The sequence below is a fragment of the Eublepharis macularius genome, chromosome 2, assembly GCF_028583425.1.
Source record: "Eublepharis macularius isolate TG4126 chromosome 2, MPM_Emac_v1.0, whole genome shotgun sequence".
Lineage (NCBI taxonomy): Eukaryota > Metazoa > Chordata > Lepidosauria > Squamata > Eublepharidae > Eublepharis > Eublepharis macularius.
In genome coordinates this window covers 174,489,930-174,508,922 of record NC_072791.1, presented here as the reverse complement: position 1 = coordinate 174,508,922, position 18,993 = coordinate 174,489,930, and the positions used below count along the sequence as shown (strand labels likewise).

Sequence of the window (18,993 nt, the reverse complement as noted above, 5' to 3'; positions counted from 1 at the left end):
GTAAATGTGGCAAAAATCAGGCTGCAAGTTTCCTTGCTGTGCAGAGTTGAAATGTGTAGAAAATGTAAATAGTACGTGTATGTTTAACTATTGACATCATTGATTCTATTATTAATTAAAATTATTTGTATGATTGATTTCATGATATTAAAATGAACTCCAGTTTTAGTTCAAGAAAATAATCTGTATTAGCTGTCAGAGTCTGAGAAACCTCTTCTATAGACACTACTCCTTTAGTGGTATATCAGGTACATTAATGGATATTTTCCCCTTAATGCAGTTTATAGCTTATTGTTATATTGAAGTTGTTGGTGTATATATTATATACATATATATTTGTATTGTTCTAGCTTACAAACTGGATGGGGTGAATCTTCGAGGCTATGTTGCTTGGTCTTTCATGGATAATTTTGAATGGCTAAATGGCTATGACCCAAGATTTGGGCTGCACCAGGTTGATTTTAACAATCCAAACAGGCCAAGAACCCCTAAACGTTCTGCTATATATTATGCTGACCTCATACGCAAGAATGGAATTCCACTGCCAAAAGAGGAGGAATTTCTTTATGGAGAATTTCCAAATAACTTTTCTTGGAGTGTGGCATCCGCAGCATACCAGGTTAGAGAATCTTGCTTTAATACAGAATATCTGTGTTTTTGTGGAACCTATCCCAAACTTTCATTTTGAGATAAGAATGTAAACTGTGTAGGGGAGATGTTATCAGGTGGGGTACTGTGCAGAGTCCTCTGAGAAGATCATAAAAAATATTTTCTTAGATAATGGTGAGTCTCATAATTTAATTTGCTTAATTAAAGATTGAAGGCGCCTGGAGAGCAGATGGGAAAGGCCTCAGCATTTGGGACCAGTTTGCTCACACACCATTGAAAATCAGCAATGATGAAAATGGAGACATTGCTTGTGACAGCTACCACAAGTTAGAAGCAGACTTGGCTATTCTGAAAAACATCAAAGTGACTCATTATCGTTTTTCCATTTCCTGGCCTCGGGTCCTCCCTGATGGAACTACTAAGTATATAAATGAAGCGGGTCTAAGTTACTATGAAAGGCTTGTGGATGCTCTCCTAGCAGCCAATATCCAGCCACAGGTAAAGGCAGTAATTTCAATTCCATGCAATCTACATGTGGAAAAGAAACTACACTGGCAATTCCCTCACACCTTCTGGTCATGAATGTCTCAGAAATGTTAACAAGATGAGATTGCTTAGAGCAAGAGTCCCAGTATCACCCAGCCTGTAGAATGTTTATAAAAGAGGATGGGCCCCACCACAAAATGTCTGCCATAGGGTCCAAGGCTAATAACAAAATGTTGGGGAGGTAGGAAGCTACACATCCTCCTAAGATGGAGAAAACTTTCTGAATTAGACCATAAAGGTGTCCCACGCAACTGGTGGACCAAATGTCCCTTAACCAATTTCAAAAGAGACACACTAGGAGTCCTGTGAGAGAGTGCAAGACTACAACATTTATTTAAACATGTAAGAGGATAGGTACACAGAAAGTAAAGGCCCCTCTGTGCCCGTCGCTCATCAGGGCTCCAACACCTGTGCAAGACATTTCGTACCTGTTGGTTCATTAGCACAAGTTACAATATTGGCAACCACATTGGTCTGTGCAGGTGACCACCCCAATGACTTGGCGGTCCTACATTGGCAGATCAATTCTGGACATCATTAACCATGCATACTTTCCTAATTAATATCACTTATCACTTCAGAAATATTGTTTATCATTTCAAAGAACATCTCCTTCTCCCCATCACTATCCCACTAACACAGTTGCCATTTTGTTCTTGCACCACGGAAATATGTTGCTATCCACGGGTGCCTTGAACTGTCATGTTTTTCAATACTCTGTACTTTATGATCATTAAACAAACAATCCCTTCAGTGTATGTAGCCATATGTTGATGTGGGATTGATCTCTCTCTCCTTCCTGAAATACGTTTGAAGCTACCCAAGCACTATTTCTCTGGCGCCTGGATGTCATGAGAAGACTTCAAGTCCTTGATGAGTTCTGCTGAAGCAGGTTTATCTCACTCACCAGAACCATTTACGGCCAGGGCATCCTGGTTAACTCCTTCCCTGCATTCCAACTGTAACCACTTTCTTCTTTGTAACTGCCTTGCTTCATAGATCAAAGTCCAGCTGGCATTCCCTTGCCTCTAAAAGTTATCTATTGATTCTCTTTTCCTTGGTTCCTTGGACTACATGATTAACTTGAGAGTCTCTCCTACTGGTCTACAGATATAATGGCATATATGTATTTTGCTACTCGTTAGGCTATATGTATATACGTGTATATGATCTTCTATTAAACTACACATAACAGGCATTCAGATACATTCACTGTAGCTGGCATCACACAAGTGGTATAGCCTCCCTTCCTGATTCATTCACCACCTCAGTGCTTGCTCCCGGTCTTACACAGTGAGGGTACAATAAAGGCACATGAAAATATTCCAGTCCATTTAACCCACATCCTACAAAGGCGATCTCTTCTAGGCTTTACTGAAGTACCTCCTCCTCCAGTGAGGTGGAGGAAAGACAGGGCTGGCTATTTGTTTTAGGGAAGAAGAAAGTGTACACCAGGAAAACCCACTGTTGGCAGAACACGGCCTTAGAGCAACAGATTTTTAAGTTACCTTGCTTTAAATGTAAGGAGACTTTGTATGAAGAGGATATGGAAGCATGTATTCATTTCAGAGGAATTAAGCTACTGGTGATAGAACAGTTTTTTGATCAAATCAGAAGGAAAGATTGTTAATTTGATTCACACCGAATTAATTCTACATTGCATTTGGTGAGTCTTTTTGCCAAACATTTCAGGTGCAAACTTAACTTCTGACTTTAAGCAAACACCTTTCTCTCTGAATTTTACTGCTCCTTAATAGAGTAGGTTTATATCATTTAGGCATAGTTGACTGACAAAGCAGCTTATGTCATTAAATGCATGTCTGTATTTTTAGGTAACTATTTACCATTGGGACCTCCCTCAGGCTCTTCAAAATTATGGAGGGTGGGAAAATGAGACCATAGTTCTGAGGTTCAAAGAATACGCAGATCTTCTCTTTCGGAGACTTGGAGATAAGGTGAAATTTTGGATAACTTTAAATGAACCCTATGCCATTGCGAATATTGGTCATGGCTATGGCGTGTCTGCTCCAGGTAAGGCTACTGTTTTGCTGCCTGTTTTTTTCCCTCTGTGGCAGAGATGCTGGGGTGTGCGCGTGCGTGTGCAATCCAAGAACATTCAGTTCCCCCCACACAACCCCCCATGCCTCTCCCATCCTCTGCTATGGCCCCCCCCAGGGACCTGGCAACTCTAGGATAACAACAACCTAGATTTTGTTCGTAGGTCTGAGTGGGGCACTGATCTCTCTAAAACAGAGATATATGTGCACAGTTATTATGATGAGAGACTTTCACTATAAGAAAAAGATGCAATTGTGAGATGCCACAATCAGGAATATGATAGGGGTCATTTTAAGTAAGCAAAGTATAAGGTTATTCTTCAGAATAAACTAAGAAAGGAATAGGAAGTCTACCAGAGTCCTTCATAGCAGCCTGTCAACTGAGCTTACCCACAGCCATAAGTAAAACCTGGTCTGGAGTACCTCTAGATTCTTGTGTCCTGGTACTATAATAAAACATGAAATGGATTTCTGAATATTACAGCAATCTGAGAAATGTCTTGAGGGCATCCCTTTCAAGACATTTGACTTGTTAAAATGTTAATTGTTCCCTGTTTATTGTTGCTTTAGCTGGGATTCGGGGCTGCAGCTTTTAATCTACATCTGATTTTGCTTTCTTCCTAGGAATCTCTTTTAGACCAGGTCGAGCTCCTTACATAGTGGGTCACAACTTAATCAAGGCCCATGCAGAAGTTTGGCATCTCTACAATGAAACTTACCGTCCAAACCAAAAAGGGCTGATTTCTCTTTCCATCAGTATAGAATGGGCTGAACCAAAGAACCCTTACAAGCAGGAAGACCTAGATGCTGCCAGGCGATATGTCCAAGTAAAAGGATGACTTCATATCCTCCATTAGTTCTTTATTTTTAAATTGTTCGTAATAGTCACAGGGACATTAATACATTGGGTTGGAAGATCTGTTGGGTTGGATCCCGAAGATCTGTTCCACTAACATTGGCATCTTTCAGATATGAAAGAGTTTCTTGTGGAGGAAGACCCTTCTGTGTCGAAAGCAGTTGTCACTGTTAACAGAACAGATCCATCCCTGAGATCTATAACAATAGTAGGCAGTTTTAGCATCAGTGTTACATCAGGAGGCATTTATACAAACACCTTAACTTACCGTTAAGCTAGCTTTGGTCAAATGTTGTCCTATTTGTCACCTATTTCGTCTGTCCTCCTCAGGCTGTCTGGTTTCACTAAGTTAAATCAAAATATTTTGCTGGGAGGTGAGGAAAAGAGTTAGGAGGATTTCAGTTTGGATAGAATAGTTCTGTATTGGCTAAAAATTAGTCCACAAATTACTTGTTTTTAATGACTTTTTTATATTAATAACTTATCTGTTTAATTGTAAGCCCTCCCCGCCCAAGCAGGACTCTAATGAGGTGGCTGAAAAATCTCCTAAATAAATAGACTAAGCACTCAAAGTCTTGTGCACAGATAATGGCAGAACTCTACATCAGAGATTCTTTGAGGCAAGATTTTTGTCAGACTTGTATTATCCCAATACAATTACGTTTCCCAACAGCCCTGGAGAAAAAATCCTGTCCCTTTAATACAGAAGTAAGTATGGAAATTGGCAACTGAAACTTTTTTTGGCATGGAGGTAAATAACCCCTTGGTAGACAACATACCATTTTGCCTCTGTTAAAGAGACAGGACACTTTTTCCCCTCCAGGCACTTGGCAATTCTAAATGCAGTGAAACTATAATGTTGGGTCCTAGGGACCGTTTCATCCAAGGTTATGCTTGCATCTTATCATGCAAGTGCACTGACTACATCCAACCCTGAGTCTATTACAGTATTTACTGTAATGGAAGACTAGGATTTTTCCCAGGTATGCCATAAAAAGGGGGAGTAATCTTAAATTCACATTCAGTTACAGTTATTTCCAATAACACATTTGTATTAGCGTATAATCTTTTTTTGGGGGGGGGGTGTCAGCTTACATTCAGGGTTGCCTTTCTTTCAAGTATATATGGTACCGTTGCTGTATATGCTGGATAATGTTTGCAATTGCTTTTTAAAAACTGCCAAACATACGCCCAAAGGCAAAATGTGTATTGGTAGAATTAGCCACTGTTGTTTCAATAACTTGCTTTCAGAGAGGTTGCTTAATTAACATCCTTTTTTTAAAAAAAAACCATTATCTTAGTTCTTTGCTGGCTGGTTTGCTCATCCAATCTTCAAAACTGGTGACTATAGTGATGTGATGAAAAGGAGAATACAAGAGAGAAGCCAAGGTCGATCACGGTAAGTGATTGGCAGAACATGGCTTATGGCAGCTCCTTGTACATTTTGTTGTAGAGAGGCATGCCACAGCTGTGGCTGTAGTCCTGTAGCACAATTGGAAGAGGGTGGCAGGTGAGGTGGACAGATAAACCTGCCAGTTGGGATACACCATCCATTTTAACAGTTGTGGGGGGATCATAACAACTAATATCCATCACACTTCGTTAGCAGGGCCTTAACTATGAACATGTGAAACTGCTTAATACTGAGCCAGAGTACTGGTCAATGAGAGTCAGTATTGTTTACTCCGACTAGCAGCAGCTCTCCAGAGTATTGGGTAGAATGCTCTCACGCCACTTACAACCTCATCCCTTTAACTGGAAGTGTGGGGGATTGAACATGTGACCTTTTGCATGCAAAACAGATGCTCTATTACTGAGCCATGGCCCTCTATATATTTTAGAAGGAAGCGATGCATGAGATGACCAATCGTACAGCATTGAGAAGGAAGGGACAGTGCTCATTTGCCACACTAAACAGAGAGTCTTTCCTGCCCCAAATCTGTTGCACTACTTATTCTTTATCTTCTCCCTGCTATGATTGCCCTCATATCCATGGTTGGTAGAAGAGGCAGGGCCATAGACACGTTACAGGCCTTGACAAGCATCAGCAGGGCACAGTGACCTAGCCAGAAATTTTCTCTCTGCCCAAGTGTCTTTCCCACTCCTCTGTCAGTTTTCCTGCTCTCATGGGTAGCCTGTGTTGTTAGCTCTTCCTCCTCTTCCTGGATTTTTAGTGAAGATATGCTGTGTGGTTGTGGGAAGCAGGAGACCATGGCAGATGAGATGCACAGAGCAAGGAACTTCTCTCTAAAAGTACCTGCCGGAGAAGGTGGGCACTCAGTCTGGAAGTCTATTGATGTATGACTACATTTTTTAAAAAAGTGAGTGAGATTTATATGAGGAAATTACTCACATTATCAGCAAGGAATGGGAGGCAGGGCCATTTAATCTTCTTGCAAAGGAGGTTCTGCTTTTTATACATGTTCATATGAGGATATAAAAGTACACACTAGTGGTACATTTGCAAGGAAAAAAGCAAGGTAGTACATGCACTGACATTCCTTTCTGACTGATTCCATGATATCACAGAAGATCATCCAAGGGATTTACCAACCATTGACATAAAGTCTTAGTGGCATTAGTGAATATTTGAACGCAGCATTTTTGGCCTTTTCATTATATATTCTACTTAGGCTCTTTTACAGTGGACAGTTTACCTCTAAAAAAAAGGAAATCAATAAGAACAGTGACAGTAAAAGGCTTCCAATTTGTTTAATATAGCCCACATGAACCTCTTTCTCCCCTGATGCTTTTCTTTGTGTGTCTGATGCAGACTCCCTGAATTTACTGAAGATGAAAAGCAGAGGATTAAAGGCACCTTTGACTTCTTTGGCTTGAATCATTATACCACAGTATTGGCATCCAATTTAAACTATCCTTCTTTTATTTCATCCTATGATGCAGATAGGTAAGAAGGAACTATGACTTCATACTGCGTCAAGACCTGTGTATTTTGCTGGAACCTGTGCTGAATTCTATCAGTGCCGAATAATGAAAGCTTGACTTAAATAAGTATAGCATTTCTTAGAATCCAGTTTCTGGGTTTTTGTGGTGAGAATTTCAATTGCCAGGAGGGTACTTATCAGAAGTATTTTGCTGCAGTTTGCACATTTTGCTAAGAATTTTAGAGTTCAAACCTCCAATTTGATAGAAACATTGCTATAACTTAACTTTTATGGGAATACCCATCTTGAAAGAAGCCATACTAGGCTGTCAGAATAATATAGTAGTAGTTAAAAATACTGGTTCCAGTATTGCCAGTTACATCCATGTCTAAACTACCAGTAAGAATGTGAACAGATGACAGGACTCAGAAGGTTGGGTGCATGGTATCATTGCTATTATTTTTGATGTCCTGAAGAGTTTTCTGGTAATGTGGCATTTGCAAGCATCTATAGCACATGGACATTTAATTATCACCCCAATCCACGTGTGGAAGCAACCTAACTCCTTGTGGTTTGGGCAGGGCAGCAATAAACAGTAACATATTTTCCTTTACCCAATGTATGGAACGTAACAGGAATTATTATTTTTAACTACATGAGATATACGTACTATTGTACACAAATCTTGAGAATGGGATGTGTAGTCTATGTCTATATTTGGCACCTGGTCCTACCTTCCACCACACCATCTCATTTACCTTTGGCTACAGACTATCACAGTAATCCAGTGTTTCTCAGACTTTTGAATTTAGGTTTTCTTCTAAACTTATGCCATTTTGTGACTTCCACAACCCTTTAACAGGCCTCCTCTATGGCAGGCAAGCATACAGACTCCCTACTCTCAGCTGTATGTATGCAACATACCACTGGTTGTGTACGAGGGTATGGAATATGGCACTAATCCAGTACTGGCATTAGAAAAAGGATCTCATATGTATGTGAGTGCTGTCAAGTCACAACCAATTTAGGGTGACCCCATAAAGGGGTTTTCATGGCAAATAAAGAGCAGAGGGGGTTTGTTAGTACCTCCCTCTGCACAGCAACCACCGTCTTCCTTGATGTTCTCCAATCTGCTCAGGGCTGATCCTGTTTCGTTTCCAAGATCTGAAGATACCCCATGCTGCCTATATCAGATATTAGGGCCTATATAGCCATTTAATCTCTGTGATCAACTACTGTTAAAAAGAGAATAATGAAGGCAATAGGCTAGTGTATTAGTAGTTGATATAAAAATACTTGTAAATTAACAGACTTTAAAAACACTGTCCTCCTATGATATGGCAGTAGTTACTCAGATTATGTAAAGTGAAGGCTGTTTAAAATGCCAGACTTCTCCAAATTATATAAAGTATTTTTTATTTTACTATCAGAATGCTCATATGATCAAGCCTCTAACCAACAGACCGATGGTATTTTGGATCTTGTAGGCAGGGTTGTAAGCTATCTTTACAAATCTCACTTATAATCCATAGTTGTCACTTGTCAGTGCTGCCAAAGTGATTTGATTCATTTGCTTTGTCTTCACAATTATGTGCATCAGGTTTTGTTGGTGGTGAATTGTATGGCCTCCCCATACCTGTACCCTTATCAAGCTTCAAGTGGAGTAAATTGCACTTGCCACATCCAAACCCAACACTGTTTGAAATTTTACTCATCTTTCCACCATGATGAAAAGTGAAATGACTTTCTTGACCTTGTAAACATTAGCATAAAGAAGCAGTGGTGCAGATGCCAATGCACAATGCCCCATCCTATAGAAACAACAGCCATATTCTTTTTTATTCGCCAGGGGTGTTGCCTCAATAACAGACCGCAGCTGGCTGGGCTCTGGCTCCTTTTGGTTGAAGGTGACCCCCTTTGGCTTCAGAAAGGTCTTGAACTGGATCAAGGAAGAATACAATAATCCACCTATTTTTGTGACTGAGAATGGGATTTCGGAACGTGGAGATGATGGCTTCAATGATACATGGAGAATACATTATTTAAAGAGTTACATCAATGAAGCTTTAAAAGGTACAGGGTTTCTCTCCCAAACCTGGACGTTCCCAAATTACCATTGAAATGCCAAGGACTATGAATCTGCAAGGGTTTTATCTTTCCCTCATTTTATTTTATCACAATTGTTTGGGGAGAATCTACATTCACAAATGCATGTAATAGCTCTGATGCTTTTTTAAAAAAGACAATTTAAACAACAATTTGGGTGGGGAAGCAGTAGGCAAGACCCCTTCCTTGCCCATAATTGTTCCATTCTGAATCACCCCAATGGCTCACACTTACCCTGCCCTGAGATTTGAACTGTAGATGAACATGCATTTTGACCAGCATGGGGAGGAAAGCTACTAAAGCAGGAGAATTTGGAGAGAGAAACTGTGGGTGAAGAGAGAGTTAAACATGCCTGCCTTTCATCATTTCTATGGTCAGAATCCTATTGGCCTCCAACTGGTTTTAATAATAATGAAAACAGGCTTCAGGGCACCATTATAGACTTGTTTATACTGCCTAATGCCTGATAATTTACAAAGCCGTTGATTATAGTATTCACAGCTTGAAGGTGCTTTCAGATGTTCATTTACTATGAGTAATCCTGAATTTCTGTATGGAGCAAAGTAGTAGCACCTTAGTTCAATCTAAACTGTTTTATTACATATGGATGGTTATGTCTTTTCTTTTGGTGATGATTAGTAGTTTTCTGCCACCCTCCATCTCTACCATGCCCATAATGACATCATGAAATGATGTAATCCTTAGAGGTGGCTTATCCACTGGGTGGTCCTAGACAATTATCTAGGGTTCTAGTTACGGAGGGGCACCAAACAGCTCTGTTGCCCTTCCAACTCCCTGTTCAGCCACTGCCACCCTGCCATGGCATTGGGGGTCTGTCTGGGGAGGGAGCCTGCTCTCTTTCTTTCTGTCGAGGAGAGAGGGTAGGCCTGGCAGCTTCTCAATGTGGGGTGTGGCGGTGAGAATGGGTGCAGGCTTCCTGCCTTTCCACAGAATGCCCAAACTCTGGTTAATCTACCAGAGGCAAGGAAGAAATCCTGGATTATGCATAAACATAGGTTTCTCTCCTTTCCTTCTCCCCCCCCCCCACCCGCCCCAACTGCTGGCTCTGTGATCAGATGGATGCAGAGGATTAATATAGCATTAATTATGGCATTAGGATTATATGGCATCAGGATTATATATCATTTTGGGTGTGCTTTGCAGATTATAGGATGATCTGGCATTAGGATTATTTATATATATATATATATATCCTAATGCAAATGATTAATATAATATAGCACAGGATTAATGATTTTTAACTCTGGTTTGTGAATTCAGCTGTTGCAACAAACCACAATGGGTACAATCCCACTGATGGCTGCTGAATATATAGCCTGTGTTTTTGTGAGCGAACATGTACTTTTGCAGTGGCACTGGGACCTTAGGTCCTATGTTCTTCAGAGATCTATAACTAGCCTGTAGATTAGGAATATAGTATAAATGCAGGTTAAAAGTACTGTTTTACACAAGATCACAGTGGCCTGCATCCAACAAGTGCATCCAAAGAGCTAATGGCATTTGCGTTTTCTTAGAAAGTTATGGTGAGTTCTACCAGTCCCCTCCTCTTGCTACAACCCCTTGAAATTCTGTTTGTGGAGTGCAGAAGTGCCTTAAGAGCAGTATAAGGAGAGGCTACTGGGAATCGGGACATTTCCACCTCTCTGAAGGAACTTAAATGCCATTAAATCTTCAGAATGTGTGGCTGGATTTACGAACTACTTTTATTTTGGAGTAATTGTCACATTCAGGCTCCACAGTCATATTCACTAACATGGTGTATATACACATGCTTTCTACAAAAATGCGTAAGACTAAACAAACTCCTCCTGACCATAGATTAGTAGTACCAAAACCGGTTAAAGTTTTTAAGGGATAACCATGTATATTTAGGAGAAAACCTGTGATGTCAAACATTTTGTGAATTAAATGTGCTAGGGTCTCAAGCTTCATTCTGTAAATTGTTACAAGATGGATACCTTCTGTGTGCCCAAACAGGAGTTGTACTTGATGATGTGGATCTGCGAGGCTACACGGTATGGACCTTGATGGACAATTTTGAATGGGCAGTGGGCTTTGCAGAAAGGTTTGGATTGCATTACACCAACTACACAGACCCAGCTTTACCCAGGATTCCAAAGGAGTCTTCTAAATTTTATACATCCATCATTCAGTGTAACGGTTTTCCAGATCCAGCCACTGGTCCTCACTTGTGCTTAGAGTCACAATCTGAAGGTAAATTACCAGTATGAATTAATGATAGTAAGATTTACCTAAATGTGTTTGAAGCTGCAATTATTAATTGTACATGCATGCAATGCACTGAACTTGTTACGGAAAGAATTGTCTTATTATGTTAATTTGTTTATTTATAATCCACCTTTCTTACTGAGACTCAAGGCAGGTAACACAATGTGACTCATTACAAAAAATCAATACAGAAATGAAGGTGGCATGGATAGTCACAAACCTTATTTGATCCTTGCTTCCTTGGGATTTTAATGGCTTCTGCTTGTGAATGTGATTACAAGTGGGGCTATTCTCCACCCCCCCACAGCAATGTTGTCAGAAGGGACAAAAGGGGCATGTGCAGGTTGAACTCAATATAAAACAAACGATCAACAAAGAAGCTATGTAACAAGAGCCTTTCTTTGTTTCCTGTTAATGCTCATGCACACACTACAAAAATGCAATATCCTATCAGATAATATTTTGCTCTTACGGATTGTATTTCCATGCCGTATGTTATATTGCTCGACATCCTGGAACATTTCAAAAGAAGTTCAGGCTTGATTTTGATTTTTTGAAGAGCTTTTCTTTGACTAGAGAGATGCTCTGCACCTGTGTGGGGGGTGTTGAACTGTTAATTAAGTCCAGCTCTTGGCATGGTTTGCAGAACCTCAGGTAATTTATGGCATGGATGGACATATGAGAGCGAGCTACTGGTTAACCAAAGCTGCCTCTTCAAATCTCCTGCTATCATCTGCAATACACTTATTTGTGCAGCTTTAAAAGACACAAGGTGAAATAGTTTAGGAGCTCTCAGCTACTTCCCACTGAAGCAGTTACCTAAGAAAAATGGGCCCTTGAACTATTTTATTCATTTTATAAAGGTTTGCATGAAAGGCTTTCAACACAGATTGAAGCCACTGTTCTCAGAGTGGGAAGAATGTAATGGAGTCTCACAAAACCTTTCTTGCTCTTAGCCTAGTGAGATAACATGAACAAACCCTCTTTCACCAGAGCAATGTAAGTATTGCTACAATACAACACATAACTGTGTTGAGGTTGAATTGTGAGTTATCTTTTCTAACGATCATTTGGGTTAAGAAACGGAAGGTGATGGGGAAGTCTTTCTCTGTACCCAATGCTTGAAAATCACTAGTATAAATATGATGCTTCGTCTTTAGATGGTTTAATGCAGTAGTTTGCTTATAAATGTTTTCATGTTTTCCATTCCTCTTGCAGGCACCACGCCTATGCCTACACCTACCATGCCTACTGCAACTATGGAGAAGGTGCCCTTTTTGGGACTGGACTTGACTTTATCTGATGCGAAAGTAGCTCTTTATGTGCTGTTTGTCCTATTGCTGACAGCTACATTAGGTCTTGTTCTTTTATCCTATGCATATAGAAGGATGACCAAAAAAGTCCACAAAAATGCACTCCCAAAGCAAAGTAAAATGTAAAATATATTACAATTTTGATTTTAATATCTAAAGTGACTGAAATGTATCAATTTTAAACTGATCTAGATTTACAGCTGATTCAGCAACCCTCTCTAGTACCAGTGCACTACAACAGAAAATACTGAAGAAAGAAGTTTGGTTTCTCATTATAATGTTTTGTACAACGAACTGGTACTATGGTAGTCTTCTGGATCCCACAATGGACTCTCATTTTTACTTACCACCAGCTCACTGTAAATTCTTGGTCGTTATGACCTCCCTGTCTTGGGCGAGGCATCAGTTGACACTTCCCATGTACCTTTCTGTATCATAAGTTAGATAAGCACTAGTACACAGAAGTGACTATGTAAAGATGGCAGGGACCAGAGAATGCACTGATGAACTATTTCTACTAAATAAAGATCTTAGACTTTACTGGAAAAACTTTTATTGAATGCTTAGATATTAAAAACCTATTAGAATTTGCTTGTAGTTGCAGAAGCACTAAAAGAAAAAAATAATAAGTTATCCAATATGCTAGATATTATGGCTTCTGCTAGTCAATCTCACTTTTTAAAGTCTGGGATTCTGGTTTGTTCCAAGATCCATAAAGATAAAAAGTGCATTTGAGATGACAATAGGGCATGTAAGTATGAAATTCTAAATTCTGAAAGCTAATGGAAGATCAGAATTCTTTACATTCTTTGAGCCTTTGGCAGTAGTTACAATCCAGTATCCAGCGAATCAACACCTTGCATGTGCCATGACAGGAATAAGGTAGAGCTCAGGCAGCACACCAGACAAGCCCACTTGTGCAGCAGAAGGTTTAACAGAATGAAATCAAAATAAGAAAAAAAACCCTCAATGATTACTATGCAGTTTACTTGAAAAACTACATTTGCTGAGTTGAATTTCCATTCCAAGTATTGTTATCATCTTCACCATCATCTTGAGTTCTCAGTCTATAGATTTTGCCTTCTTTTTTGAATTCTTCACCCCGCTTTTCCAGTACTCGTTTCCTGACCACTTGCCTAAATAAGAAAGAAATGCTGTCTGAGAATAACTTCAGATATTCATCTATGTTATTCCCCCACTGCAGAATTCACAATGCTTATATTGGAAAGACTGGACAGATTTTACTCACGTTATATATGCTTTTCAGAGTGGCACAAACTTTAAAAAATAGTTTGTTTTAAGATAGTGCAACAAAAGTGAACATATACTAAAGGGGCTTACAACATATTCTGCATTTCCTTCTGAAACCTCTGTAAAAGGTAATTATATTAAGTTTTAATCACAGCTAAAAAGAGATTTGGGAAGGAACAGTAAGATGTCTTGGACAGAGAAAACCATTTTTCTAACCATTAAAAAAGATTATACTGTCAGGACGTCCCTGGGACTCTCTCACTTGTACTGTGGTTTTCAGAAGGTAAGAAACAGCAGACATTTTCTGATGTAAGGGGACAGCTACTTCTTCCCTCTTTCATATTCCAATGGCAGTGAGAGAATACTCCGCCTCTTCTCCAAACTCTGTGTCTATCAATCAGAACCCTGCTGGGAGAGTGATCACAACTAATGGACGACTAATAAAGTCAAGCCACTATCCGTGGACTCCTGAATGACTTTGTACTACCTCAATCTTGTGCATATTTCACCTGCATAAAACTGAACAACAAAAAGTTCAGTTTAGGATGTGAGATCCAAGTCTGGGATTTAGGAAAAGCCCAGATTTTTGCTAATCTAGCTAAATCTGGCTTTCCAGAATCAAACCAGAGAATTCCCGATCTGTTACGAGAACACGGATCCAGACCCCTGGATAAATACAGGTTAATCCGAGTTTATCTGGGAAACGTTACTTCAGCCTCAGGCTGGCTCCTTCCTGGGCATCACCTTCATTTTTTCCCAAGAGGAGAGGGGGAGGAGGGGGGGAGGAGGAAGAGAGAGCGGAGTGAGTGGCCAATCTGTGCAGGAGCTCTCTTGCAACAGTGTCCCTTGCTTCAGCATGGTTTCAGTGGTGTTCACCGTTTTGACGTGATTCTCTGGTTTGATGTTGGTCACCTTGCTTCTCTTTGGTTCTTGGGGGATTCCGTTCCCTTACTTTAGTTTGGTTCTGTTGAACTTTCTGTAAGTTAAGCTTGCATTGGGGAGTGTGCCTCTAGCCAATGGCAGCCTTACCTGTGTGTTTCTACTTGGGAGCCAGTGGCTGTGGGCAGTTTGCTCAGGAGGCGCTTGGGTGGGTGGGGGCTTCAGTTTGGTTCTGTTGGGCTTTCTGTGTGTTCAGCTCACATTTGGAAGCATGCCTTGGTCATGGAAGCTTTGCCCCAGTGAGTTTCTGCAGTGGGAGTCAGCTGTGACTCTTTTTCCCTCCACAGGAAACAATGGAGATTGGTTGGGGACACCTTCTTCAAGGGCCCATAGAACTGGACCATAGGGTCCAAACTTCTTGAAGCTTGTCTTTAGAGGACAGTCAGGAACAGGGCCCCTGAAAATTTGGTGAAATTTTCTTGAAAAACGATGACCTCCCCAGCCCTCTGGATAGTCTCCAGATAGGTTTCTCCGTAGTAAATAATGGCAGGATAAATCTAGGATTCTCTAATCTTATCAAATCAGATTAGAGAATCTTACCTGGATTTCAGGGAACCTGGATATTTTTTGTTTCCCTAAAACTGGGATTTCCAGGATTTTTTCTCTGGTGCACACCCCTAGTTCAGTTTTTTCCCTCCTTAAAACACGATTATCAGATGCCAACAGAGTAGCTCTGGGGTGCAGCAAAATTGGGGTAACACAGGTAGTAAACTAGGAAATTCACTGGCACCTGCTTGACTCTGTAGTATTAGATGAAGGATTTGAGTGTTCCTGCTGATGAGGTCTTTCTGACGTCTGGGAAGGAGGAGGGCTGCTAAACAAAAAGTTGCTAATAAATCGCCAGACAGCTATCAGCGGATAAAGGACTGTGCCAAGGAATTTCCAAAAATCTCCACCAGAAGACTGCACGGCTGCTGTAGCTGATTTTCCCGCCTATTTATGAGGATAAAAAACAATTAAAATCTAGAAATTGTAAATAGGACACAGACTCTAGAAGAAACTCAGTATCTGTGTGCAGACATTAATTTGTTTCCAGAGCACATGCTGCACCAAGATGTCCACAGCACAATTTCAATATTTCAGTATTTCTCTCTTCATGAACAAGACACACTTACCGGCAACAATACTACTGAAGCACTTGGGGCAAGTTCTAAGTCCAATAATTTTTTTCCATAATCATCTTTGGTAAATTCCCTCCTGGGGAACATTGTAGCCAATGAGAAATTACCATATGTATTGCCAACCGTCTGTAACGACACAACAAGCTAGTTAAATATTTTATATTGTCCTTGGTAGGCATGCAGAAAAGGGGGGTAATGCCAGACTTTCCAAAGTAAATTCCACAATTTCTTTTCAAATTAAGTGGTTTTAAACGGGAAAAGGCATTTAATATACATACTGTTATCACTGACAGTTACTTGCTTGCCATCTTTCTTTGTGTTCTGAGTCTGCCTATGACCCAAAATAAAAAATGGGAACTGCTACATGGGGGTCATCTGAAGCATTTGGGGGACACTGAAGAGTCCTCATCTGTCACCAAGCCCACTGGTATAATTCTGTTTGAACTGAGAGTCTCAGTATCAGATACCAGCATGTTCTCTGTGAACGGGTTACAGTTAATATTTATTTAAAATATTTATATCCCATCTACTCACTTTAAATAGTATCTGGCCACTTTAGAACAATCGACTTCCTAGTGAGCAAGACTAAAGATCAATCCCTAAGAGACCAATACAAACTGGAGGGCATGTGAAGACTTGGGGTGTTAATTAACATTACCATTTTTCTGTATACCTGGGGCGTTCCCCAGAACAGTTTTTTTTAATATGTGCATGGCCAACCCTCATGAGGTTTTCAAGGCAACAGACATTCAGAGGTGCTTCTGCCTGCCCTCTGTGTAGTTACCCTGTATTTCCATGGTGGTCTATCACCCAAATACTGACCAGTGCTGACCCTGCTCAGCTTATAAGATCTAATGAGATCAGGCCACCAAGGTCAGGACCCAGAATAGGTATTTTGCCTTTTGGTGACCCATTCTTGTTGGTTTCATCGTTCACACAGCTCGTTATTTTATTAGATATAGTGATAAACAACTTATCTGTTTTGGAAGCTGACAGCTTGTGCTTACAGTACAGCATACAATCTTTAACTCAGTGCTCATTTACCTGGGCAGCAAACCGTCGAGCCTCTTCCAAGCAAGCGTCCACAGGAAAGTTATTAGTAATGGAAGACCCATCTGGAAGGCGGAACTGAATTCTTGCTATAGTACTAGGGAAAATATTTCAGGTTAAGGATGATGATATTTTTAAGAAGCATTAGTGGACTGCACAATTCCTTTAAATTATTTGTTCAAATACTAGCTATCTACATTGAAAGAGTATATCCTTTGCATTCATTTTAAGCAAGATACAGATCATCTGAGACTTATGTAGCTCTAGTGTTGTGCTAGGCTACAACATACAGACCAACAGCCAAGAAAGCTAAGAGAAGATAGAGGAGACAAAGGAGAAGGCAGTTGATGTGATCTGATAAAGGAAAAGTGAAAATGAGATGGGAAGGATTAACTGCTGGTAGAAACCAAAGAATGCAGCCCTAGAGTAGAACAAAGGGAGGGTTTGTGGGACTGGACAGGCGTGAAAACTCACTTTCTCTCTGTCTGTAATGCTTCCTTCCTGGCTTCCATTTCAGCTTGCCGTGCTTGGAGAGCTGCAGCTTTTGCAGCTTCTGCTTCTTCCTGTGCCTTTGCATAACGAGAGGCTCTTTCAGCACGATCCTTCATAAAAATACAAATACATTAGGCATAGGTTCAGATGGTTCTTGTTCTGGCCAAGTTACCTATTGCAGTCTCTCTGATGAAGATTACTGAGGACAAAAATCATCACCAATTTTATGGAAAAGTATTAAAGTTATATTTAGCATGCTGGTAATTCAAAATTAAATTTAATGCATTTCTTATTAATGCACCCTTTGCATAGTGACAGGGACAACTAGTTCTCATGTTTACACCTATCAAAAACACTATTCTCTGACACTACGTGAAAGCATATTCTGAAATGTTGACCTCTTTTTTCCCCTTACAAGGTGATTTTATGTTGTCACCTAGGGGAGAGAGAGAGGCAAAAGCTGTGCCAATATGTTTTGCAGATATGAATTCTGAAGACTGTTAAAATCATGTCCCACATACTAAATGTGTTGAACCATTTGCAAATCAATCAATCATATGGATGTCAACCACAAAATGATTAAAAACACAACTCATGATGAGGACAAATAAACAAAAACTACACACAAAACCCAGACATCTATTTCTGAGGAAGTGCATTTAGGAACAGCATGTCAGACTCCTAGTACACAATGACCCTTTTCAGGATTTGCTACATTTCACCTGATCCACAATGGAACTCTTACCAATGCAATCTGTTGTCTGATACGTTCCCTAGCAGCTCTGTCTTCGGCTTTTTCCCTGTTCTTTTCTTCTAATATTCGTTTTGTCCGTTCTTCTTCCTGTTTTCTTTTGTATTCCAACATCTCCTTTCCAGTTTTTCGTCTGTCAATTTCTTTCTTAATTTCTTTCTAAATAAAAAATATACCTTTTCTAGGCATTAAACAAACAACAGTATGCATCCTTCCACTTATGGTGGTGCATTCCTTGAAGGAGCCCTTTCCACTGGTGCAAGAGGTTCTTCCATAAGAAGAATGCACTGCAGTGGTAGGATTTATTTTTATTACTTTACTTCTAGTTTGTCTTTCTGGTAAAGACGCAAGGGAGATTACACCTTTAAAAATAATTAAAATATTAAGCTTTCAACAATCCATAAAAAACACAACAGTATTGGCTTCATAAAAATTCCTTCCTAAAATTTCCATTCTGCATATTCTGTGGAATTACATTCATATGGAAGTTTTCCTGAACTCTGTAGAAAAATGACATGAAAGATTTATTCTGCTAGCCCTCATCTCAAGCTACTAGACTTCAATGAAGAGTTCACCTCACCAACTTTATCACACTCATTCCACTTCATAAATAAGATTTACTCTTTCACCAGACAGAGATAGGAAAAGACTAGAAATAACTTCTAAGACTTAGGAGGTCCCCACTGCTGAGGTGCTCTCAGGCTACACCTGCCCTGGATGGGCTCTTGGGCTGTGTTCATTAATTTAGATGGAATCATGAAAGGTGG

General features: G+C 40.0%; 2 protein-coding genes across 2 annotated transcripts in view; one reads left to right on the top strand and one right to left on the bottom strand.

The window, feature by feature from the left end:
• Positions 1–13,070, top strand: part of LCT (lactase) — a 28,546-nt gene extending 15,476 nt beyond the window's left edge. Inside the window, exons 9-17 of the mRNA XM_054971768.1 lie at positions 351–619; positions 817–1,107; positions 2,988–3,186; positions 3,837–4,039; positions 5,370–5,467; positions 6,842–6,976; positions 8,803–9,026; positions 11,058–11,294; positions 12,528–13,070. Coding sequence (XP_054827743.1) covers positions 351–619; positions 817–1,107; positions 2,988–3,186; positions 3,837–4,039; positions 5,370–5,467; positions 6,842–6,976; positions 8,803–9,026; positions 11,058–11,294; positions 12,528–12,748 — 1,877 coding nt within the window. The 3' untranslated portion in view covers positions 12,749–13,070. The remainder of the gene's footprint in view (positions 1–350; positions 620–816; positions 1,108–2,987; positions 3,187–3,836; positions 4,040–5,369; positions 5,468–6,841; positions 6,977–8,802; positions 9,027–11,057; positions 11,295–12,527) is intronic.
• An 88-nt stretch (positions 13,071–13,158) lies between these two features.
• Positions 13,159–18,993, bottom strand: part of UBXN4 (UBX domain protein 4) — a 37,772-nt gene continuing 31,937 nt past the window's right edge. The window contains exons 8-13 of the mRNA XM_054971769.1: positions 18,221–18,385; positions 17,458–17,585; positions 16,978–17,080; positions 15,928–16,059; positions 15,543–15,745; positions 13,159–13,758 (exon numbers count right to left, since the gene is read on the bottom strand). Of these exons, the coding sequence (XP_054827744.1) occupies positions 13,620–13,758; positions 15,543–15,745; positions 15,928–16,059; positions 16,978–17,080; positions 17,458–17,585; positions 18,221–18,385 (870 nt within the window). The 3' untranslated portion in view covers positions 13,159–13,619. The remainder of the gene's footprint in view (positions 13,759–15,542; positions 15,746–15,927; positions 16,060–16,977; positions 17,081–17,457; positions 17,586–18,220; positions 18,386–18,993) is intronic.